The sequence below is a fragment of the Polypterus senegalus genome, chromosome 14 (genome assembly GCF_016835505.1).
Source record: "Polypterus senegalus isolate Bchr_013 chromosome 14, ASM1683550v1, whole genome shotgun sequence".
Lineage (NCBI taxonomy): Eukaryota > Metazoa > Chordata > Cladistia > Polypteriformes > Polypteridae > Polypterus > Polypterus senegalus.
The window spans coordinates 134,613,575-134,640,065 of NC_053167.1; the positions used below are offsets into that span (position 1 = coordinate 134,613,575).

A 26,491-nucleotide genomic window follows, 5' to 3' on the forward strand; every position below is an offset into this window, starting at 1 on the left:
CTGTCTCCCATCACCTTCCTATTTCAACTCGTCTCGTTATTATTTGTCCTAAACTACCCCTGCCCATTTTTTGGAACTTTATTCTGTCATCCACTTCCTAATAAACGTGTATCTTCAAAAAACAATGCAGTTGATGAGGTAAAACATGAAATACCTTCTTTATATTCTGTTTGTGTCTGAAAACAAGTCAAAATAAATTTAGAAATCACTCCTTTTTGTTTTATTTAGCATTCTCCACTCTGTCTCAACTTTATATTTTTATTTTGGAATTGGGGTCATACATACCAAAAGGCGCTCGTTATCATTTTGTCAGGTGGATGGCCACTGAAGGTCAAGTTCCACAGCAACTATGTTTTACCTCAAGACTTTAGGTTTATAGTCTGAACACACATTTCCTCCAGAATGGAACATGTTTCATTTATAAAAGTTAGGGCTGCCAACCATCCTTATTTTCCTGGACATGTCCTCATTTTTAAGGCACCATGGACGGTCCAGGAGGAGTTTATAAAATTTTGAAAATGTCTGGAGTTTTGGCTCCTAAAATTTGAAAATCTCCACATCCTTATTATTGGTAAACATTGAAAACCGTTCACCAATCAGCATTTGCAGAAGAAGTGTGTGCACTATTTTTTCCATAGAATCTTCACTTCCATTCCGGTAGTAAACAGGGCAGATATTGACGAGAACAGTCGACATCTGTCCAACTTGGCTTTTTCGCTTCATCTTTTTGGTGAGTAGACAGTTCATTATAAATGCTGTTCCTTTCTTTAATTATTTGTGATCCTAATTCATTGTAACTAAGTCAATTTATTCAAAATCGAAATTACAATTTCACGTTTTCTATGCGAGATCTTATTTTCGATTCTTCTTTTAGGAGCTTGGTTAAACAAGAAATGTTGTACATCCAGCTACAGTCTGTCGTATTTAAGTGTGAGTAAGTACTGATTTGTAATATTTTAATGGAAAATATCGTCATTACCACCCATTGTTCCAAAATGGATTTATAATTGTACAGTAAATGAGTAAGTCTATTATGCTATTATTACTATATTAAAGTTTCAGTTAAATAAAAAAAAAATCACACATTTATTCTGTCCTATAAATACAATATCTTTTTAATCATCAGTTGATCAAGTAATAAGTCACTTCTTCAATAATAGTTTCATAATTCTCTCATTTACAGAAATTTCAGGAATACCCATAATGCCGAAAAGAAAGTGCAAGTTCACAGACTACATGAACGCAAATATTCGCGTTTTATCAGATTGTCAGATTATATCAGATTTACTGAGAAAAATTGTTTCAGTGGAAAAAATATGAAAGAATATAGATAAATGCAAATAAACTAAATTGAAAAGAGTAAAATTATTTTATAGGTTTACGACAGTTAAGGTATCCAAATAAGAATGGAAGGAATGAAGTCTGTTAATTTAAGAGGATTAACATATTAAAAATATTTAATGGCTAATTAGTTTGCCAGTGACTGTGATTGCAGCCATCATATCATAATTATAATGAGGAACTGTTACTAAAGGTTTATATAATTTTAAAAAACCATAAGACAGTATAAAGGCATACTGTATCAGAATCAGAATCAGCTTTATTGGCCAAGTATATGTACACATACAAGGAACTGGACTCCGGTTTTACCTTGCTCTCTGCGCATGTCTATGTGTGTATTCAACTGTCACAAAGTAACATTTCTACATATACAAGAAAGAAATATATATTTGTATATACATATCTACATGTATGTAGGTAATGTGCAAAAGACTACTGTATAGTGCAATTGTGCAAAGTGCAAAATCGGAATAAATACAAACTATGTAATATAGAATAATGAAATAAGACAAGCAGTTACATTATATACACATGGGGACCAGTTCAGTATTATGACAACATAGGGAAAGGCGTCCTCAAAAGTCCTCATTTTTCGATCTGAATGTTCTCATTTCCAAAGAAATAGAGTTGGCAGCCCTACGCAAACTATGAAGCAAAAAACTGTTCAGCCTGAAAGGGTTTTTAACTACACCTGTGTGTAAATACCGTTATTTTATTATTCAGTTAAAGCCATAAATCCATTTATTTTCAAACTCACTTAACCAGTTCAGCACTGCAGGGCGCCTGTGCCAATCTTGGCAGGACTTGAATTGGGTGCTGGACGGCAACAGGGCACACTAAGGCTCGCACGGACGGTGTCCATTTTAGGACATCCTCCCCTCCAACAAAACGCCCAAATTCCTCTTGGAAAACTCCATCCGCCCTCCTACCTCTTTAAAAGCGACATCCTCTTTTCTGCCTCCGACCTCCGCCAAATCCTCTACCCTCTCACTTCTATCTCAGTCTCAATAAAAACGAGAAAGAGCAAGCTGGACGCTTCGGAAGGCGGGGTGGAAGACGTCAATCTTTTTTGCAATCAACGCAGTTAACCCGCCCAGTGTTGTACTATCAGCCAATCATAAGGAAGGAGACGCACGTCTGTCAATCTTTATTTCAGGCTTTACTTTGCCTTTCATGTTGGCATGGGCGGGAACAAATTTTGGAAAAGCCAATCACATTCATTTCTTTCCTTTCTTTTTTTTTTTCCTTCGCAACTCCTGCACGCTGCCACCTCATTACTCCTTATGGAGTTTTGCTTATATAATGTCATTTGTAGCCTGCATTTTTATAATCTCCTTATTGCAAATCATAATCATACGTTAAGAAGTAAAGCGAAGTTGTTTACCTCCTTAAAGTTTAAACTTTAGAACATCGTTAAGTTTCCTTTTTCCGTCATTTAAAACTACAGTATTACATTTACGAATTTTAGGACGGGGAGTCATTTTTCTACCGTATTAATCATTATAACAAAATGTTTCCATTTTTCAATTAAGAAAGCGCAGCAAATTTTTAAAACACAGCTAAGCAAAAATATAACGTGAGCAGATTTGTTAAATGTAGCGTCTTACTTAACATGATCATTATGCGCACCGTTTACAATGCACATATAGTACACATATTTGAAATATTTGTTTATTGCAAATTATTACTTTCCTTTTAGGTTCTTTCGGTACTTTCCTGCCTCCGTGCAAAACGCCTCCTCCAACCTACAACCTTCACTTATGATGTGTCCATTCATTTTCTAAAACCACTTAAACAGAGCAGGGTTGTGGAGAAGCTGAAGCCTACCTAACAAAAGTTGGGCGCAAGGCAGGCAGGGGCAGACTGGCCATTAGGGCATTTGGGCAATGCCCGGGTGATCCGCGGACTCTGGTGTGGTCATGGGACGGCCGTTTCATGAAATACATTTTATGTACTGGTTACTATTGATAATTAAAATTAATTTTCTAAACTACTAAACATTATCTGTCCGGTACTGCGATTTCTATAGTCCTACATAATATACCGTATTACGTCATCAAGTTGTTTTAGTTGTCAGTACACAACGTTGCAGCGAAAAATTTGGTCATAACTGGCTTTTGCCGATTTCTGTTTCAATACCGCAACATTTCGGTTAGCATATACATTATTGCAATTTATTTGATCTCATATCTAGTATATAAATTCTTCTTTAGATTATGTATTATGCATTTTATTGTTCTCTGGTCGTCTACGTGAGTGATAATTAGTGGTTTTCAAAACTTTTCAGCTGTGATTATTAGTATGATGAAATAAAGTTATAAAGCACAGGACAGGAATTTTATCATATTAGGACGGAACATTTATAGTTGATCGTTAAGTTAATGGAACATTTCAATCAGGTGAGGTTTTTATTATAATTTATTTCATTGTAAATGAGCAGCTACTAGGGAACCTGCACTTACACTAACATTTGACATGTACTCTAATAATGTGTAAGCCGTGTTACTAAATTTTTATTTTTAATTAAATTTTATTTCTAAGCATGTTGTCAAATTTTAAGTTGTGTCTAAAAAACAGTGTACAGATTAAGTTTGGCAACAGTTTAGACAGAGTTCATATCATAGGCTCATAGCAAGTAGCGAGCTGCGTACTCATCACACATTTTAAGAATATTACAATGAAAAATGGGCTTGGTAGGTCGTCCTCATCACCTCACTCGTTGAAGGATGCCTGGGCCGGTTTTGAGGTCCAGTCCCGTCCTGCAGGCAGGCACAATCCCACCTTACATGTCAGGGACCAGTTTAGCATCAGCCTTCCACCTAACCTGCATGTCTTTGGACTGTGGGAGGAAACCCACGCAGACACGGGGAGAACATGCAAACTCCACGCAGGGAGGAGGGAGGAAACAAACCTGGGTCTCCTAACTGCGCTACCCACTGCGCCACCATGATTTTTTTTTTGGAATTGGGGTTATAATAATGTTTTTTTCCACAATTTAATGACCCATTCATATATATATATTGTATGTGGTACAATTATCAGCTTTAGAAAGTTTGAGGTGCCAGCCGGGTCAACCATTTTATTGGTCCGGAGACACAAAATAAAAGCAGAACTGAAAAGATGGCACTCTTTAGTGTACATTGGACTGCCAATACTGATGCCCTGTGCAAGAGAGGACAGAGCCGACTATACTTCCTTAGAAGGCTGGCGTCCTTCAACATCTGCAATAAGACGCTGCAGATGTTCTACGGTTGTGGTGAGCGCCCTCTTCTACGCGGTGGTGTGCTGGGGAGGCAGCATAAAGAAGGGGGACGCCTCACGCCTGGACAAACTGGTGAGGAAGGCAGGCTCTATTGTAGGCATGGAGCTGGACAGTTTGACATCCGTGGCAGAGCGACGGGCGCTGAGCAGATGACTGCCAATCAAGGAGAATCCACTGCATCCACTGAACAGGATCATCTCCAGACAGAGGAGCAGCTTCAGCGACAGACTGCTGTCACCATCCTGCTCCACTGACAGACTGAGGAGACCCCACACTATGCGACTCTTCAATTCCACCTGGGGGGTAAACGTTAACATTATACAAAGTTATTGTCTGTTATACCTGAATTATTATCATTTTTTAATATAATATTGGTCTTTATCAGTATGCTGCTGCTGGGGTATGTGAAATTCCCCTTGGGATTAATAAAGTATCTATCTATCTATCTATCTATCTATCTATCTATCTATCTATCTATCTATCTATCTATCTATCTATCTATCTATCTATCTATCTATCTATCTACATTGTTTCTCTTATTGGATTCAACAAGAGGGTCGTGAGTCATCTACTTTAACAGAGCTCTGTCTCGCAGGTTGCTCCTTCTTCTGGGATGCCCAGGACCTTATAGTGGCAGCACCAGAAGAGGCAGAGCTAAATGCCTTCACCATGCTATAGGGAAAGAAGAGGAAGACAGTGTTAGCAGCCAGTGTCATCTTGGTAGGTTATCAAATAACTTGGCTGAGCCAAGGAGGTCCACCAACACGCATGCATGTATATATGGATTTCCCCTTACCCAGATGGGATGCAAATGTGAGGACTCAAGCAAATGGGCTGAATGAATTTACACCCGGCCAACATATTATATCAGATGGATCGAGAAAAGACGAGGAGTGGGAGAGGTTCCATCGCCTATGTGCTAGGTGCCAGTGGTCCTCAGATGAGAACCCAGTTGCGACATTCTGCAAGGGTTCTAGGGAGATGGAGTCCAGAAGTACAGTCCATTAGGGATTGATGGAGGGACCTTTTGGGGGTGGATCATCCTACTTTGTCTGTGACTCAGAAGTGCTTCCTCAAGGAGACACAGTAGCACTGGAAGCATTCTCAGATCTGGCTTAAAAGGGAGACCGCTTCCACACATGGACAAGTCAGAGTTGGGAGGAAGCAGGGCAACACTCCACTGGAGGAGAAAGGAGGAAGAATTGTGTGATTTGTGATTGATTCATTGTATACTTGTGGCTTATATCTGGAGAGGATTGTGGAAAGTGCCTTGGGAGAGAATAAAAACCTTTTATTTTATCCTGTAAATGTTACTGTGTCTGTGGTTTGGGGCTCTCTGGCACCCCCTTGTGGTTACTATATATATATATATATATATTATATATTACCCAGCCGGGTGCCACCTGGATGGATGGACCGGGGAAGGGAGCATCTGCAAGTCACTACCACCCCTGGGACGCTAGACGGCAACCCTCCAGGGTGGCTGTGACACCACAGAATCCCGCAGGGCATGCTGGGACTTGGAATTTGGTACAGCCCTGTTGGGTTCTGTTGGGATCCATAGGGGCCTTCAGGGGGAGCTGCAGAGCAATTAAATGGATTTCCACCACACCTGGGAGTGATTCCAGGGGTGACTTGTAAGTCCCTGCCTTGCACCCCTAAACATGAGGCTGAGTCTCAGTACTTTAGCAAAACTAGCTTTATTCAGCTTAAAACAGGAACAGCACAGTTATTTATTGTAGCGGGATCTACCACTCTCAAATACACAGATACAGCAGTCAGGCAGAGTTGTGGCCAAGTTATACTGTTCCTTGCATTTATAATGTTCCTTGCATCACCCATCGACTACAAGCGCTTATAGCACAACTGCGATTGGCTCAGATTTGCTTTGGCGGTGAGCCTCTGTAGCGCTGGGAGCCTGTGATTGCCCCGGTAACAGATAAGCTGTCTTCCACAGATGTGGCAATTGTGCTTTGGGACGCTCTTCGGCATGTTGTCCCTTAGCGGGGAGTCCCAAAAGAGTTTAGAAACCTTACAACCAGGTAATCCTGAGAAGCCACCTGGAGCACTCCCTGGTGCTGAAAAAAAAAGGTTCTGCCTCACTCCATTAGAGGAGCCAGAGTCAGGAGGAGATGAATGAAGCTAACTGAAGAGGAAGGACTAGCAAACAGAAGGGACTGTGTTTACTTTGCTATAACTACTGTGGCTATGTGATGTGGGTAGCAGAGAAAACGCTCCCACCTGCAAATTAAAGTGTGTGTTGTGTGGCAAACTTGTGTCTGCCTGTTTGTATCGGGTTAGAGTGGCTGTAGTACTCCAGTACAGTATATATATGCACAGTGTCACGCACGAGCGCATCGGGAGCAGCTGAAAGACCCGACGCGCACCGTGACAAGCTCTTCCAGAGGACGAAGGCAGCGTACTAACCTCTCTCTCTCTTTTCCCATAGACAAGACGAAACGCCGCCGCCATAAGCCGGCCCAGGCTAAACAAAGAACAGCACTTCCGGGTTCCTTTCTTCCTTCTGGTCCCACAGTGATGACGTCCAACTCCCATACACCACCACTACTCTTTGTTTGACGAGCGTCACGTGATCACAACTTAGCCAATGGTTCTTCTCTCTCCATGGAATCTTGGGTAATTGTCTCCCATACTCTGTCCCAGTCGGTGTGCATCACTCATCTAGTCAACATCTTGACATCTGCTTTTAGATGAAGAAGGCTAAAGAATGTAGTAGAAATAATACTTTTATTTTGGAGTATGTAGGCTTGTTAATGCTCTCTGCTAAAACACCTCATGTCTTTTAGCCAATCAGATTGAATGTAGGCTATTGAACCAATCAGACTAAGCAATAATTCGACATTATTGTGTAAATTCAGTTATCTATAAATACAGGCAGTCCTCGGGTTACGTATGAGACAGGGACTGTAGGTTTGTACTTAAGTTGAATTTGTATGTAAGTTGGAACCGGTACATAAATTTAATAAATGCTGTTGTTGACTGACTGTAACCAAGTGCTCTGCCAATGAATAATGGAGTTCGTAAGTCGTAGGTCAAGTGTTTGTAACCTGGGCACTACCTATATAGCTCTCTCTGACATTTTTATTTCTACTTTATTTTCCATGGTGATGGTTTTTCTCTTCTTTACTATATCACCAGCACTTGCATCAGATTTGTGTTTCAGAGACATTGTTGAAGGGTGAAGTCAAAAGATTAAGATGAGCTCTTCTGCACAGCATTGTACACGTTATCACAGCAGGAAGGCACCCGTTGTCAACACGTCTGATGTACTGACAAGAGACAACTTCCTGCTATGTGTGTAAAAGTACAAGCAGGCTTGCTATTGAGAATGAATGGGGACATCGACGGGTGGTTCATCACCAGCCCACCTCACAGTCACCTCCACTACAGTATGCTGCCTTCAGCGTTCGCCCACCGAGAATGAACATGTTGCTGCCAAAGGTGGGTAGTGAATCACCCCCATTCAATAGACAGCCATCCGATGCACACTACAATGCTACCCCCCACCGCCCGGTTCACCCTCAATGGCCTCCATTTAGCCACAACCGGGTCACCGCTTGCAGCATTACCAGCCGCCCACCTAGAACGAACGGGGCAGCCGTGTGTGGTGGGCGGGCAGTGAAACCGCTTGCCGCCTGGAGCCGCTTGAGGGACACTACACTGCATGAGCAGGGAAATTGCCCCCCCTCCAGCCTCCGTCCAGCCAGCGCTTGCAGAGTCCACAGGCTTAAGATGACAGAGCAGCAGTTACTGAGGCGCATGCGTCGCAGCTGTGGCCCGTTCGTCAGTCACAGGTCGGATGTCCGTAACCTGGGGACTACCTGTATAGCTCTCTTTCTTTACTTTGTGACCATTCCGTAGGTGTATCTTTCTTCATGATTAGAAATAAAAGAAGCAATGGACAAGCTTCCTCCTGCCTGGTTCTTCAGCTTGCTTATTAATAGATACTAGGGCTTCGCCCCCTGCTTGCTTCACTTGCAACACTCCTGGCCTGCGCTACGCACCAGTCACTTTGTGTCTCTGCCGCTCACGTATGTGGATTTCACTTTCACCAAACAACAAATCTTTTCATTCTCGCGGATAGGCCTCTTCATTTAGAGGAAACACTACTTCTCCCCGATGGCAACACAAATTAGACGATCTATAAGTCTTCGACTTAAAGTTTAAATCAAACAATATATTCAATCTCTTTTCACTGTTCCATTATTTCACAGAGTAATACTTTCCGTTTGTTAGCGCTAATGCGATCTTTACTATAATTTTTTTGAGACTTTCAAATTTTAGTACTTTCATTACCTCTAACCTGCTCTGCATGTGTATCGTGCCAACGTTTTTGAATTCTTTACGTCGTTCTACTTTGTGATCTACTCTTTGTCTTTTATGTCCGACCCCAGGCCTGATTACATCTCTTGGCACAAAATCTCATCTCGCGGGACATGAAAGTATCTCTCTGAAAAAGCCTTGTCTTGTCCCAGGATTTTTTTATTATAATAGAGAGATATATTTCAAGTAATGATTTCTTCCTCACATACACCTCATTGATGCAATAATCACCCCCATGAAGTTGCCAGAAATGGGGGCAGTATTGTACATGGCATCTGGAACACTATGTTGCTGATGGTGTCCTCAGCTTCCCCACACAGATGGCATTTGCTATTGACTTACCTTCCTATGACATTCTTTTGGTGGTGCTGGGTGTTTAAGGCCTGATCTTGAGCAGCTGTGATGAAGTTTCCGGTTTCCCCCTTGAGACCTGCGTCTCAAAGTCATGCGTGTATTGTGTCTTTATCAATATACATTCTGTCCAAGTTGTTGGAGAACTGGCCATGCAGTGGTTTCTCCTTGTAGAGCTGCATCAACACCTCCATTATCTTGGACTTGCGCATTTGCTTGGTTTCCTCACTACTAGCGCTCGTGGTCTCAGGTAAGCCATACCTTTTTTTAACTTTATTTCATGGAATCTATTCACGATGGTCTTGCCCGAGTGTAGAGCCTGGTGGTGTTTAAGCAGCAGTCGCAGTAGCTGCCCACCGTTCCGCTCAAGGCACTCACCCAGACCGACAATTGCAGCCTCTTCCACTGTCTCGAGCTGTGAAAGTCCTCGGCCTCCCTGGCGTCGTGAGATGTAGAGAAACTCGACATCTACTTTTAGATGAAGAAGGCTGTGCATCGAGAGGAGTTTTCTGTTCTTTCTGTCTTTGTTCTGTAGCTCCAAAGATGACCACAAGATGACGCCAAAGTGGTAGAGGATGACCAGTAAAGGCAGACTGTTGATGGCTGAGGCCTTATTTTGTGAGTTAAGCTCTGTCTTGAGAGAAGTCACACTTAATAAAAGTCCTTATTGGTGATCTTGGAGTTCACCAACTTGAGCTTGATGTCATGACTCTCATCAATGCCAAGGTCCTTGTACGCTTTGCCTGGTTCTAGGTTCTTGGTGGTCTCCTTGCCGTTCATCACTTTGTCAGGAGCTGCTACAGGTTTGCCTCTGAGATCGGCCTCATTATTATTATTATTATTATTAATTTATTTATTTATCTAGAAGACGCCTTCATCCAAGGCGATTTACAAAGCAGTAAGTACCAGGGATCCTTTGAACTTCTGAACACACCTAACTTGGCACCACATTACTCTTCTTTGCACGTCACATATATTGCTCAAGGTTACAGTTCCTGTTGCATTATGGGAACATAGCACACTTAGTGGACATGGACCACAAGTGGCCTAAGGCCTACATTGTTCAGGAACTCACTGGTTCCTGAAAACAAATTTATTGCATTGGGAAAGCACCTGTTGAGAGTTTTGTGCTTTTTAGTTCAGAATTTTAGTCCATACTAACATGGAACAGATTTGAAAAGTGATTTTTAAAATTTATTTTGACGTTCCGTGCATACTGAAAAGGCGTAGCTGTGTGGATGGGGAAAAAATGATCTTTTCGAAGTGCTGACATATGGTTGTCATGTGCTTAGGCACTGACTTTAGTTCCTTCTGATAAGTCCCTTTGTGATTTCATGTTTGCTGTGGGGATTGTTCTTACCTAACTTCTTGGCTGCTGGGTACAATGCTATGAAACACTGAAATATTTCCCTGTATTTATTTTGGCCAAACTCCCAGTGTGTATTTTCCAAAGCTTTGGCAGCTGTATACACGTCTCTAACCTTTAAAAGCAGTTGTACTTCATCACCTATCCAAAGGAAGATGCCGGGTTCGTTTTTTTGTTGTTCTTTCTATATATTTTGGTTTTCTCCATGAACAATCATTGGCCTCGGCTGGCAAGCCACTCTTACCCAATAGGAAAGTTTTACAGATTTTTTGACGGGTGGGTGATAAACATTTAGAGACTGATTTTGGAAATATTAGAGTGGATGGAAACCTTTTGAAATGAAAATGTCATTTTCCACTTTATCCATGCTAGTGTGCAGTGATTTGCAGAGAGGGCTGGCTACAGTTGCCGAAGCCACTACCCCTTGTGGCAGACGGCTGGGGACCCTGCCCAGTCGGGACGCCTGGAAGTACCGGGAAGGGGACAATACCTCCCCTGGACCACCAGAGGGCCGCCGCCCTGGTCTATATGGGGGCCACGGAGTCAGAACTTGGAAGCTCATCCCTGTTAGGGCCCGTGGACACCGCCAGGGGGTGCCCGGACAATTGTGGAGCCCTGGACTTCAGCACCTCTGCCACACCAGAAAGTGCTGCCGGAAGATTGTCAGGAAGCACCAGGAGCACATCCTGATGAGAGATACCATTCAAAGAGCCGGAGTCGGGCGGAAGAGGACAGAGCTTGCGACGAGTGGAGTGGAGGTGGCAAAAGAGTGAGGAGAGAAGGACTGTGAGCTGTTTTTGTGCTAATTTGTGTACTATGTTTGTGCTGTGTAGTGTTGTGTGAAATAAACGTGTGTGCTTTTGGACATCTGGCTGTCTCCGTGTCTGTCTGTGTCCGGGCATCTTTCACACCCTGTACCATCACAAGTGGCCTTCCGTCCCGTTAGCACCTAATGGATCATTTCCTAGCACAAGTATGTGCCACCTTTTTTGTTATAAGAAACAATGATAAAGCTACGGACCGTAAAGGCCATGTTACATTGCACGAGTTTTCCAGTAATTTTCAGTTGAAAGTTTTTTTTTAATGCAGTCTTAGTGAGTTGTAAGTGTTATCCGCCATTTGTAATTTTTTTTGTAGTTTTTAGTTATGAACGTCCCCAAAATCAATTGTTCCTGTAAAGAGTTAGTAGCATTTGTTATCATATGGGCAGTAATTAATGTTACGCCGCACAGATCGCATGAACTGTAGTTCTCTGTCAAGTCGCCAGATGCATGGTGGGCACTGTGGGGGAAACGAAAATAAACTTCTATTTTGCCTTTATGTGCTTAAGTTGACTTCTTTCTGACACGGCACAGAGTAAGACGGATTCCAGTCGGTTACATAAGCAACCGAGGCGCACGCCATGTGCTATGATTGCAGCAAACAAAATGGCAAATGTGATGCAAGACCTTCAGAATATAACCAATAAGTAGGCCAGAATCCTAATCAGCCTGCCTAAAAGAGGTCCACTCTAGGGTCAACCCGGGTTTGTACTTTACAGGTTTGGTTCAGCCTACACTGTGGCAAATGCGCTTTGGCTTTAAAAGTTAAAAAATATATATGCAAAGTCGTAAAATATCTTCAAAATGCTCTCACAAGGGAGGGGATAACTGTAAATCCCTAGGCTGTAGAGAGATGAGGGTCAGAAGAATCTTCTGTATTTGCAAAAATTAGAAACTATAATAAAATGCTCAAAAGACCAAAAAAATAGAAGCAAAAAATCTCAAAATTACTAAATTGAAATCCTTGGACAGAAGCAAAAAGAATCAAAAAGAAAAATAAATAACTGAAAATCAGAAAATCTAATGACGAGAGCAAAACGCCACTGTCCACGAAGGTGCATTCAATGAACTGCAGGGACTCCACTTTGAAGCCTTATTTTTTATGGTGCTGGAGGCGGTCCCTAGCAGTGATGTATTGGTGGCCCCACCTCTTGGGGGTGGGGTCTGCCCATGAAATGCCAGGAACACAGGAGAACAAGATTACTCACATTCAAGCTAAATAGTTGTAAAGTACACAAAAAATTGAAATAGAATACATTATCAGACAAAAAATAATATTAACATACACTATTAGTAATTGCAGAATAAAGAATTAAGCAAACATAAGCCTGGCATAGCAACCCTGGCTAAAATAAAACACCTTCATATGTGACGTTTGTTCTTCAAGAGTTCTTGCTACTGCCTCGCAGTTAGGAGACCTGTGGGTTCGCTTCCCGGGTCCTCCCTGCGTGGAGTTTGCATGTTCTCCCCATGTCTACGTGGGTTACCTCCCACAATCCAAAGACATGCAGGTTAGGTGCATTTGCTGACCTAAATTGTCCCTAGTGTGTGCTTGGTGTGTGGGTGTGCCCTGCGGTGGGCTGGCGCCCTGCCCAGGGATTTGTTCCTGCCTTGCGCCCTGGGATTGGCTCCAGCAGACCCCCGTGACTGACAAATCATTCAATGTGCCACAGATTATATTGTTTGTTGCTTATTTATTTATTTATTTCCATAAAATTTCTTGAATTTCAAACTGTCACTTTCACTCGTCACAGGGCGGACTTTAGTTAACTCTTTGAGGACTGAATATTTTATCTATCCATCTTCCAACCCGCTGAATCCGAACACAGGGTCATGGGGGTCTGCTAGAGCCAATCCCAGCCAACACAGGGCATAAGGCAGGAACCAATCCCAGGCAGGGTGCCAACCCACCGCAGGACACACACAAAGGCCAATTTAGAACCGTCAATCCACCTAACCTGCATGTCTTTGGACTGTGGGAGGAAACCGGAGCACCCGGAGGAAACCCACGCAGACACATGCAGAACATGCAAACTCCACACAAGGAGGACCTGGGAAGAAAACCTGGGTCTCCTAACTGCGAGGCAGCAGCGCTACCACTGCGCCACCATGCCGCCCAGACTGAGTATTTTTTCCAAAAAAAATGCAGTTTTCTGAAAAGCACACAGAGCAATAGTTTCACGTGTAAATCAACATCAAATGTCTGTTGCTGTGTGTTTGCCGTCTCTTGTGCCTCGAACCACTCACGGGCAGCATGACGGCTGGCAGGGATGAGCGGCAGGCTGGCTGCCATGCTGTCTTATCGTGGCTTGCAGCTCTGGCAGCAGTGGCAGTCACAGTCGCAATGCAGGGCAATCTGGTTCGTATACCTCTTGTCATTGTAAGTGACGGTCCACCCGGGCGAACATTGCCAAAGGTGCATCAGCAACACAAACGTGTTCAACACCATGATCAGCTGGGGACCAATCAGCTGAGGCAGCTATCTCACTTTTGTTTCTGATCTCGATCTCCAGATCATTTGCATCAAAATCGGAGTCCAACAAGTCAGAGTCCAGCTCAGTGACAATACGCAAAATGGCATCCACTGAGTATTTTCGCTTTGATCTCTTGCCAGGTGACTGTACCATTTTTGCTGTTGTTTGCTCTTCACTACTCACGCGAGCACAGACCCACCAAGCTAACTTTCCTTCTAGCAAACTAAAATGTAATGGCGGGTTTTGTCATCGTTGACAGTTGATTTCCACCCTCAGCCCCTCCTCTTGACAAAAGTCGACGTCTGCCCTAAAAGAGTAAATGCTCTCATTTGAGTGGTGAATTGTCTGCAGAGTGGACGTATGTTCTTTGCTCGTCTTGGGAATCCTGCGCCTCCTGCGCACACTGAAAGTTTTGGCTGGACACGTCGACTACCAGTGAAGTAAAAAGGTTACCCAGAATTCCTGTGCAAAGTGGCAACTTTAATTCTATAATTGCCTATTTTGGCTTAAAATATGTGTTGCTGTTAATAATTAAGTGAGCGGAAGATGAACTGATCACCAAAAGGCTTAAAGTTCAGGGTGACACATTTCTAATATTTTAAGCTCAATTAGATTTTTATTTCCGTCATTCACAGGTACAAAATACCAAAAAAAATATAAAGGACCTGAAGTAAAAGTTTGTGCACCTGACAAGGTCAGTACTTATTAAGACCCCCTTTGGCGAGTATTGCAGCTTGTAAATGCCTTTTGTTGCCAGCTAAGAGTCTCTCACTTCTTACTTGGGGTCTTTTAGCCCATTCATCTTTACAGGAGGCTTCTAATTCTTCCAGAGTCTTGGGCCTTCTTGCCTGCACTGCTCTTTTAAGATCTCCACAGATTGTCAATGATGTTTAGGTTCGGGAACTGCGAAGGTCATCAAGGTAAAACCATCAGCCTGGCCTCTTGTGGTATTCGATTGTAGATGTGGAGGTGTGTTTCGGACCATTATCTTATTGTAGGACCCCCATCCTTATTGTAACGTTTTTACAGATGGTGTGATGTTTGCTTCCCGGATTTGCTGGTATTTATTTGACTCCAGTTTTCCCTCTACCAATGACAAGTTCCCTGTGCCACAGGCTGCCACAGAAGCCCAAAGCTCGTTCGATCCACCGCCATGCTTAATAGTTGGTGACGTGTTCTTTTCCTGGAATTCAGACCTCCTTTTTTCCTCCAAACATACCTTTGCACATTATGACCAAAAAGTTTTATTTTGACTTCTTCAGTCCACAGGACTTGTTTCCAAATATTCATCAGGCTTGTTTAGATGTTCATTTGCAAACTTCGGGTGCTGAATTTTGTGATGCGGATGTAGGAGAGGTTTTCTTCTGTTGGTTATACCATGAAGATCATATTTGCTGAGGTGTTGCTGCACAGTAGAACAGTGGACCACCACTCCAAACCTGAAGGTTTATTGCCTTTCTAGCAATTCAACAAGCAGTTCTTTCAGAAAGTTTTCTTGGTCTTCAAGACCTCAGCCTGACCTCCACCATTCCTGTTAACTGGCATTTCTTAATAACATGACGAACTGAGGAAACAGCGACCTGAAAAAGTTTTGCTGTCACCTTGTCACCTTCTCCTGCTTTGTGAGCTTCAATTCTTTGATTTTCAGAATGCCAGGCAACTGCTTAGAGGATCCCATGACTGCTGATTGTTGGGACAGGGTTTAAGAGGTCCAAGAATTTATACAGCTTTGACATTTGCATCACCCGGCGTTTCCTAACGATGACTTTGAACAAGCCATAGGCCTACGACAGGCAGTGTAGTGTAGTGGTTAAGGCTTTGGACCTTAGACCCTAAGGTTGTGGGTTCAAATTCCGCTACTGGCAATGTGTGACCCTTAGCAAGTCACTTGACCTGCCTGTGGTGCAATTGGAAAACCAAAAGAAATGTAACAAACTAATTGGATCAAAAATGTTATAAGTTGCCCTGGATAAAGGCGTCAGACAAATAAGTAGATGTAACATTAGAGCATTAGAACAATTTGGATGAGAACAGGACATTCAGCCCAACAAAGCTCACCAGTCCTTTCCACTTATTTCTTCCAAAAAAACATCAAGTAGAGTTTTGAATGTCCTTAACGTTTTAATGTCCACCACACTACTTGGTCGCTTATTCCAATTGTCTATCGATCTTTGTGTAAAGAAAAACTTCCTAATGTATGTGTGAAATTTCCCCTTCACAAGTTTCCAACTGTGTCCCCGTGTTCTTGACAAACTCATTTTAAAATCACAGTCTCGATCCACTGGACTAATTCCCTTCATCATTTTAAATACTTCAATCAGGTCACCTCTTCATCTTCTTTTGCTTAAACTGTAAAGGCTCAGTTTTTTTAATCTTTCCTCATAACTCATCCCCTGTAACCCTGAATCAGCCTAGTCGCTCTTCTCTGGACCTTTTCTTGTGCTGCTCTGTCATTTTTGTAGCCTGGAGACCAAAACTGCACACAGGACTCCAGATGAGTCCTCACCAGTGTGTTATAGAGGTTGAGAAGAACCTCCTTGGACTTGTACTGCACACATCAAGGCGCTATATAACCTGACATTCTGTTAGCCTTCTTAATGGCTTCTGAACACTGTTGGGAAGTCGATAGCTTAGAGTCCACTATGACTCCTAAATCCTTCTCATAAGGTGGACTCTCGATTTTCTGATGGCCCATTGTGTATTCAAACCTCACATTTTTACTTCCTATGTGTAATTCTTTACATTTACTGACATTAAATTTCATTTTCCACAACTATGCCCAAGCCTGTATGCCATCCAAGTCCTGTGATGATATAACGGATTCCAAATTATCTGCTAATCCACCTATCTTGGTATCATCTGCAAACTTAACCAGGTTGTTCCTTATATTCCTATCTAAATAATTTATATATATTAAAAATAGCAGCGTCCCCCACACTGTCCCCTGCTGGTCACCACTCTTAATATCGGCCAATTCTGATGAGGTTCCTCGCACCATCACTCTCTGCTTCCTGTGTCTGAGCCAATTCTGTGTCCATCTAAAAACATCACCCTGAACTCCTACTACTTTTAATTTGATGCCCACCCTCTCATGTGGCACCTTATCCAATGCTTTCTGAAAGTCAAGATAAATAATATCATAAACTCCACTTTGATCGTATCCTTTTGTTGCGTCCTTATAGAATTCCAGCATGTTAGTAAAACACGACCTCCCTCTTCTGACCCCACGGTGACAGTTCAGTAAACTCCTGTCCTTGTCATGTGCTGCTCAATCTTATCAATACTAATAAAAGGCAAAGCCCTCACTGACTGACTGACTGACTCATCACTAATTCTCTGAATTCCCGAGTAAGTAGAAGGCTGAAATTTGGCAGGCTCATTCCTTACAGCTTACTTCCAAAAGTTAAGCAGGTTTCATTTCGAAATTCTACGTGTAACGGTCATAACGGTCGACAACGTCCGCCATGTTGAACTTTCTTAATTATGGCCCCATCTTCACGAAATTTGGTAGGCGGCTTCCCTGCGCTAACCGAAACCAATGTACGTACTTATTTTGGTGGTATGATGCCACTGTCGGCCACCATATTGAACTTTCCAATGTTCTTTGTTACTTATGGGCCCATCTTCAAGAAATTTGGTATGTGGGTTCACAACGCTAACTGAATCCTCCTTACGTACTTATATACGTCCATAGCCTGCAGCTCGGTCACTGTGTGAGGCGGCGTTGGGTCCCCCATCCCCACGCCTCCCACGTTGTTGGCTGTCTGACTATATAAGGCCGTCCGTCGCTCCGGTCTCTTCATTCCCTTCCTTGCTTCACCACGGGATTCACGTCTCCCTGCTGATAACTGCAGCCTTTTTATTTAATCCACGGCTTCTCCGCTGTTTTATTGTTCATTTATTACGATTACAGTTATTGTGTAGGTATTTTAGACTTACTGTACATTGTTCAGGTACCCATTTCCTTTATCATTCCAACTGTACCCCCATTAACATGTCTATTGATCAAAGAACTGTCACTTACTGAGTGGTTTCCATGCCCGGAGATGGCACCTGCCTTTTCCATTCTCTTTGTTACATATTGCACGGCCATATCAGGCTCACTCTTGATATCCGGAGGAACATTGTGTCTTATGTATTGAATGACTGGACAGGTTCAAGGTGTGGACTGATGACGGTACAGGAGATAATTAGACTACACAGGAGCACTAGAAGAGTGAAATGCTTAAGCCCTTCACCTATGGATCTGCATGTGAGTTGATGGCTGCCGCTGAATTGTTCGGTCGTCGTTTTCAAGTGTACCGAAATGGCCAAATACTTTACACATTTGGACAACCACCAATGCCTCTTAAACATCTTAGATTGACAGGTGACGATTTAAGTAGTGGACACTTTGATGTTTATGAATGTTTAAACTCTCAAAAGCTGGATGTGAAGTTATCAATGAAACTGGTTGTGTGCTTACAACACTTGACAGATGCCAAATGTCACTTCAACACAACAAGTCCTACAAATACTGTCGTCATTGAAACAAACCATGAAACTCAAACCGATTATGACAGCAGCAATCCAAGCTGTGAGATTTGAGACAAGATTACTGTTCACATGGCCGACTGTACGTTATATGCTCAAGAGTAAGCTCAGCGCACAGCTTGGTCATTTTACAACCGGAGGGCCGAACTGACAACATGGTATACAAAGAGATCCTTAACAAATAATTATTGGAATATTTTTCCTCAGTTTAAAAAGGTTTACGTTTCTTCTTAATAAAAATTTTAAGGCAGTAGTTCGCTGCTCTTGAAGCGCGGGTATTTTGCTAGTCCTTAATAATTCCTTCCATTAATTTTCCTCTGATGCATGTTAAGCTTACTGGCCTGCAGTTGCTTGGATCTGCTCTGTCATCCTTTTTATATAATGGGAGGATATCTGCCATGGTATTTGTAATGGTCTAATGAAGGTCTTAGACATAGGGAAAAGTTATCTGAGTTAACTGAAACTTTTGCATGGTGCTCCTTTTTATTTTTTTCACTGTACAATTATGCAAAACAAAAACAATACACCAATTGTGCATGAAACGCTGAAAGCAAATGTTTCATCTTGAACTTTATGCCTTTGGGTGATCGGTTCATCTTCTGCCCCCTTAACTACTCAAAGTAACAGACATTTTAAGCAAGGGGGCCCAAACTTTTGCATGCCATTGTAAATGAAAGAATCAAGCATGGACAACAGAGACATCCAACATGAATCTGAACCCCAGCTAGGGGAAGAAACCTGACTGAGATATGACAGTAACCTTCCGAATTCAGCATTAGGAGCTGGCATCTGAAGTGTGTGCTGTTAATGTGGTGTTTGTTGACCAAAGGTTTAAGTCCAGTGTGCAGGTGATTCACCAATCAAAACACAGCCCTCGCTAGTCTGATCACGTCAGGTGACTTTGTTGTCATAACATCCATAAACTCTATTGCAGCAAACAGTGGCACGAAATGACATTCTGCCGGACCGCGGTGCAACATATAAATAAACACGGGAAAAGAGCAAGACAGGTATACTACACTATAAATAACAGGTAAGTGAATAAAGAGTAATAAACTGAAATAGATAGTAACAAATAAATAAGCAACTGCAAACAACTAAAAATGAGAAGCACCAGCAGTAATGAGTGTAACAAATGTGCTACATATAAATACACTACTAGGGGCAGATCTGAGGCCAGGACGGCAGCACAGAGTTCAGAGTCCGGACCACCAAAGAGTAGAAGCTGTTGTAATGCCTTCCAGAAATGGCTTGGATGCTACAGCACCTTCTGTGAAATGGGAGTGGGACAAAGAGACTGTGGGAAGGGTCCATCATCATGCCATAAGCTGTGTGGATACAACGCTTGGTAAAGATGTCTTTGCTGGAGGGCTTGGTGGTCCCAGTGATCTTTTTGCTGTCTGCACTCTCTGTTTTAGGACTTTTCAGTCAGAGACATTGCAGTTCCCAAAGCAGACAGTGATGCGGCTGGCCAGAACGCTCACCATGGTGCCCCTGTAGATTGTGGTGAGAATGATGGGGGTGGCAGGTAGGCTTGCCATCATCAGTCATGGAAAGAAGAGGAGACACTGCTGCTGCACCTTCATGGCTATGGAGGTTGATGTTAATTGATCAGGTAAGGTCAGCTGCCAAGTAACATACCAAGGAATTTGGTACTCTTGACCTCAGAGCCCTCGAAGTGAAGTGTGATGTGCGGACAGCATGAGCCTTCCCGAAGTCAACAATCATCTCTTCCATTTTGTCCACATTACTAGTCGTCATATCTCCATTATTTAAGCTCACTAATCCCCATTGCTGTTGAGAAACACTGTTCTGTCATTTGGTGAACTAAACCTACACTGGAGCCCACCCTCTCAGGTTTGACAAGTGAAAGTGACAGTTTTAAAATTCAAGCCGTATTTCATATTGCATTTGGAGGAATATTATGAACGGAATGAAATAAATACGTCTTCTTTCAGCGCTTAGTGGTGACCCCATTTTGGGGACTCCAAGGCGGATCATCCATCTCCATGTACAGCATCTCTGTCTTTCACATCATTTTCTGCCACACTGACTGCTTTCATGCCCTTCCTCACCACGTCCATAAACCTCCTCTTTGGCCTTTCTCTTTTCCTCTTGCCTGGCGGTTCCATCCTTTAACATTCTTTTCTCGATGTACCCCTCATCTCTCCTTTGCATGTGCCCAAACCATCTCAATCTCGCCTCTATCACTTGGTCACCCAACTGTCTTATCTGTGTTGTCCCTCTAATATCCTCATTTCTAATCCCTTCTACCCTCATTACTCTGAACGAAAATCGTAGCATCTTCAGCTCTGCCACCGTCTCCAAACCAAACAATATGGCCGGTCTCACACTCGTCTTATAGACCTTTCCTTTCGCTCTTGCAGGCACTCTTCTTTTACAGATCTCTCCTGCCTCTCTTCTCCACCCTGTCCACCCTGCATGCACTCTCTTCTTCACTTCTCTTCTGCATTCTCCGTTGCTTTGCTTTGGACTGCTGAACCCAAGTATTTAAATTCGTTGACCTTCACCATTTCTTCTCCTTCCACCACCTTGTAATCCATCTTCCTCCTACTGACTCTCATTCTCCTTCTTTCCAATGTGTACCACCACCTCTCCAGGTTCATTGTAAAGTCTACTCTCACTGCAGATCCCAAAGTCAACCACGACCATGCAGTCCATGGAGACTCCTGTCTGACCACATGTGTCAACTTGTTCACATGGCCATCTTAACAGCATCATAGACCCCCCAGGCAAAGTAGTGTGCTGAGGCCAGTGTTCTGATAGCAAAGCATAGGCATCAGAAACATTGTGGGCTCCTTTGCTCCTACCAATTGTGCCCAAACGTTAAGACGGCCCTGCCTGTCCATCACCATTGCAAACAGGAAAACACTGCGAGCCAATCCTTGACATAATCACACTCTCACCCTTGAACCAGGCTGCCATTCCTAACAAATAAGCAACAAACAACATATACTCTGTGACACTTCTGTTTATTTATTGTACTCCTTTTCTTTATTTATTATCACACTAGGGGGTTCGCCCCCTGCTCGCTTCGCTTGCCAACCCCCACCCGGCCTGTGCAACACACCAGCCACTTCGCGTCTCTGCCACTCACGTTGTGAAGAGGGGGGCTGAACTCACCACAAGGAGACGCAGTCGCTCCTCCGAAACCCCCTCTTAAAAGGTGATAGAATGGGAAACAAATACATGGGGTCCTCGAGTTACAACGTCTCGAAATACAGCGTTTTGAGTTTACAATGCTCACTCCCATAAAAACGTAAAAAAATTGAAATGTGAGTGTTTTAGCTTACGGCGTTAGCATCGTACTTACAGACTATGTGGGTTAACTAGTTTGGTTGCACACAGCGGAAGAATACACAGTACTGCAGCGTATGAGTAAGGGAGTTGGCAAATTAGTTGGTTGCGCGCAGCGGAAGAATACGCAATAACGCAGCGTATGAGTGAGGGAGTTGGCGAACTAGTTTGGTTGCACGCGGAGGAAATATTCCGTTTGTGTTGCTTTGTTTGGCAACTTTTTGGCCCATATCATGGCTCCTAAACGAAAGTCAGAGTCTTTAGATGGTAGTGCTTCGAAGAAGAGGAAAGCCATCATGATGGAAGTGAAATTAGATATTGTAAAGCGATCAGAAGGAATAAAGGTAAGGAATTATTTTTTGTTACTACAATACAGTATATTTATGTCCTTTTCCATTTTCTGTGGCTTAGTTGTGTTTTAATGTTCTAGATTATGATTTTGCAAATGTGTTAGGTTAGGTACTGTAAGTGACTTAGGCTAAGGTGAGTTTCGACTTCCACCAAAATTCGGGTTACATCACTGTTGTAGGAACGGAACTGTGTCGTAACCCGAGGACCCCCTGTACAGTAACCTCCTCTTTGCTCGATCAGCTGCTGGCTTGCTGCATTTTGTGCGGCACTGTTCTACTCTTTGTCTTTTATTTCCGGCCCCGGGCGTGGTTAAATCTCTTGGCACAAAGTCTCGTCTTGCTGGACGTGAATTCTTGATATTTTTTAGTTTATAATTTTAAAATGGAATAAGAATGTGAAAATCTAACAACATCACATTAAAGTTCAATAAATTCTAAAATAAATAATACCAAACATATACATGTAGGTTTTAAAATAAGCCAGATTTAAAGCATGACAAAAAAGTGACATAAAAAAGTGACATAAAATCGTTGCACAAAATCGTTGCACTTTTAGGCTTAGGATTTTATATATAGAGTGTAGATTAAACAATACTTTTATTTATATGCAGTCACACACATGCACATGGGAGACAGCTAAAGGCTCAAAAGATGATAATTCCTCGCCAGACCAGGGGATATAGAGTGCATTAATCCTTGCTCTTCTCCACTGACAGACCAATCACAGGAAATTCCACTTGGAACCGATGATGTCACTTCTTGGTTCCGGCCACGCGTCACTTCCAGTTTCTACCTGATGACATCATTTCCCGTTGCCACATATATAGCCGCCATATTTGCTATACGGTTGGTTCTTGTGTTATGGACTGACCTGTACCAACCTGAACCACCTTTTCGGCAACTATTTGGCAGCCAGTTTCAAGTATATGGGCGGCTGCCCCAAACCTCTTTCCTGTGTTGGCTGAATCATTTCACAATGCTTATTTATTTATTTGATTTTGCCCAACAAATTCCTCCATACTCATTTAACTCTTCTACACTGCTGGAATGCTGTTTAGTTGCCCCTGGAACTGAGCAGCCCATTCAGGAAATTACAATTGTAATAATAATAATAATAATTTGCTTTTTTTTAACTAATTAAATAGTGATTGGGGAGCCACATCAAGCAGTACCGATGTCCAGAATCCACCTGGGTGAGGCGATGGCAACCATTTTTGCACGCATATGCTTATATGCATTCACTATTAGGTGGTGAAGGGGTGAGAGAAGATAGCCAATAAGGGAGAGGGAGTGATTAGGGGGCTAGAATGCCCAGGCATTGTGTGCCCAGAGATCTTTCAAAGATGAAGAAATACAACCAGGTCAGCACCAAACAAATAACACGGATGGCTTGCTGATCCCAAAGAAACACTCCAGTGGTGGCCAGGACACACACACACACACACACACACACACACACATACGCACACACACGCACACACACGCACACACACACCTTCATTTCTCCTCAACCTTCTGACCCTAACTGGCCTCCTAAGTAATTCATCATTGTGGCTCTCCTCCTTCTCCGGCCATGTATTCCCCCTGCAGGGCCTCACCTTCTGGCCTGTCACATGATGAAGCAGCAATGTCACATGAGTGTCATCAGTACTTGCTTAGATCTTATTTCAGCAAGCCAGGAAGTGACAAAAGCTAACTACTTCTATCCAGCCCATGGATTCATTCTTCTTCTACTTTTAAAAGTCAAAAGGAAAATCTCCTGGCTAGCAATGTAAACAATGCAGCGGTAAGCCGAATCTGGCTTCCACCCAGCGAGGAGTGGAGTGGACCCCCCACCTGGCAGATGAGACCGACATTTGGCACAGAGGTGCAGAGCTGGTAACGGGACTCACCTGTCGACTCCTGGATTTCCAAGTCCAAACGAAAAAGGCCACGACAAGCCGCCCTCAAGTCCTCTTCTGACAAGTCCTCGGCACGAAATGGAAGCCAGTTGTACAAAGGTGAACTGCAGGCTGGCGCTGCACCCTGGTTAATGTGTAACTGCTGAGGGAAGAGAATCCCACCAGAAGGAGGGGGGTGGGGGGGGTGGGGGCAGTCAGGCGCCCTCAGGTAACTTAGCAGTTCAAATAGAGGACAGCTCCTGCTTCATATGGGGCAAGGGATTCCACATTTTTGGTCTCCTTGGGAGGCAGGGGTGTAAAAAAAAGCAGGAGAAATCCGGGAATGACGGTGAGCCCCTGACTCCTGGGCTTGAGCGTATCAGTGACATATCATTTTAAATGGGCAAATTGCTAAATATACAGCACTTACTTACCCAGAGAAATTTGTGTTATATATAGCGCCTTTCTAGAATGAACACTGTGTAGGAGCTTTACAGCTGCAGTAGATTTTTTATTTTCATATTTCAACAGAGAGATCACTAGAAAGTGTAGTAACTCACTCAGGGTCAATCGGGATATCAGTGGTGGAGACTAAAACTGTGCCCTGCTTTATTATATAGTGCCTTTCATTGTAAAAGGCATTCCTATTCAATTGATGAGGATCCTATAATGTGTCTAGGTTTCTACAATGGCAGCAATGGTGGGTGAAGTAAATCACTCAGGGGCACACAAGGAGTCAATGCAAGGGACTAAACCTGCACTATATAGTGCCTTTCAACAGTCCTGGGTCTCCTATAATCGTATCAAGGTTTGTGCAATGCAAGCACTGGTGGAGAAAATGATTCATATGGGGTCTTACAAGCAGGCAGTTGTGAGGGGCTAAAACTTTGAGTTGTTTTTTATACAGTGCTTTTTATTGTGAATACCTGTACTGTTTCCAATTATGTTATAATTGTGTAAAGTTTTCAATAATGGGGGCCAATGGTAGAGACAGTGGAGGGGAGCAAACCTGTTATTTTTTATTTTATATAGTGCCTTTCATTATGAACTGCATTCCTGTGTAATTTACAAATATCTTATAATAGCATAGATAGATAGATAGATAGATGTGAAAGGCACTATATAATAGATAGATAGATAGATGTGAAAGGCACTATATAATAGATAGATAGATAGATAGATAGATAGATAGATAGATAGATAGATAGATAGATTTGAAAGGCACAATATAAGAGATAGATAGATAGATAGATAGATTGATAGATAGATAGATTGATAGATAGATAGATAGATAGATAGATAGATAGATAGATAGATAGATAGATAGATAGATTGTGTAATGTTTTCTAACATATTAATAAAGTGCATAGCTTTGCTCTTCACAATGAAAGGCACTATATAAAACAAAAATTCACTGGTTTAGCCGCCGCCGTGAACTGCCAATATGCCTCTGGGAGATTCACTTCTTTTACTGATATCTTGTAATTGCAAAATATTTTCATCAATGGGGTCAACAGTAGATGAAGGGACTCATTTCAAATCATACAGGGAGTCAGTGATGGTTATAACTGGCAATTATTGTTGTATTTATTGAATTTCATTGTAAACAAAATACCCAGAAATACAGCTATCTTATAACTAAATCCGGTCTTATACAATGTGGAGCAGTGGTGAGGAAAATCATTCACTTGAGGTCACAGAGGGAGTCTATTTTGAGGGCTACACTTATGACCAGTTTTATATAGTGTCTTTTGTTGAAAATAATATTCCTACATCATTCACAAATATCTGTTCATTGCGTATATTCTTCAACAAGGGGAGCAATGATGGGTGAAGTGGCTCACTCAGGGTCACACAGGCAGTCAGTCACTGGTAAGGCCTGAACCTGAGACCTGCCGTTTCTTTGTATCTACAGTTGTGCTTGAAAGTTTGTGAGCCCTTTAGAATTTTCTAGATTTATACATAAATTTGACATAAAACATCATCAGATTTTCACTCAAGTCCTAAAGGTAGATAAAGAGAAACCAGTTAAACAAATGAGACAAAAATATTATACTTGGTCATTTATTTATTAAGGAAAATGATTGAATATTACATATTTGTGAGTGGCAAAAGTATGTGACCCTTTGCTTTCAGTATCTGCTGTGACCCCCCAATAACTGTAACTAAACGTTTCCGGTAACTTCTGATCATTCCTGCACACCGGCTTGGAGGAATTTTAGCCCATTCCTCCATACAGAACAGTTTCAGCTCTGGGATGTTGGTGGGTTTCCTCACATGAACTGCTCACTTCAGGTCCTTCCACAACATTTTGATTGGATTAAGGTCAGGACTTTGACTTGGCCATTCCAAAACATTAACTTTATTCTTCTTTAACCATTCTTTGGTAGAACTACTTGTGTGCTTAGGGTCGTTGTCTTGCTGCATGACCCACCTTCTCTTGAGATTCAG

General features: G+C 42.5%; 1 protein-coding gene across 1 annotated transcript in view; it reads right to left on the minus strand.

Annotated features, from left to right (window-relative positions):
* Nucleotides 1-26,491, minus strand: part of c14h1orf210 (chromosome 14 C1orf210 homolog) — a 112,206-nt gene that overhangs the window by 54,254 nt on the left and 31,461 nt on the right. Inside the window, exon 2 of the mRNA XM_039734667.1 lies at nucleotides 24,053-24,273. Within this exon, the coding sequence (XP_039590601.1) occupies nucleotides 24,053-24,273 (221 nt within the window). The remainder of the gene's footprint in view (nucleotides 1-24,052; nucleotides 24,274-26,491) is intronic.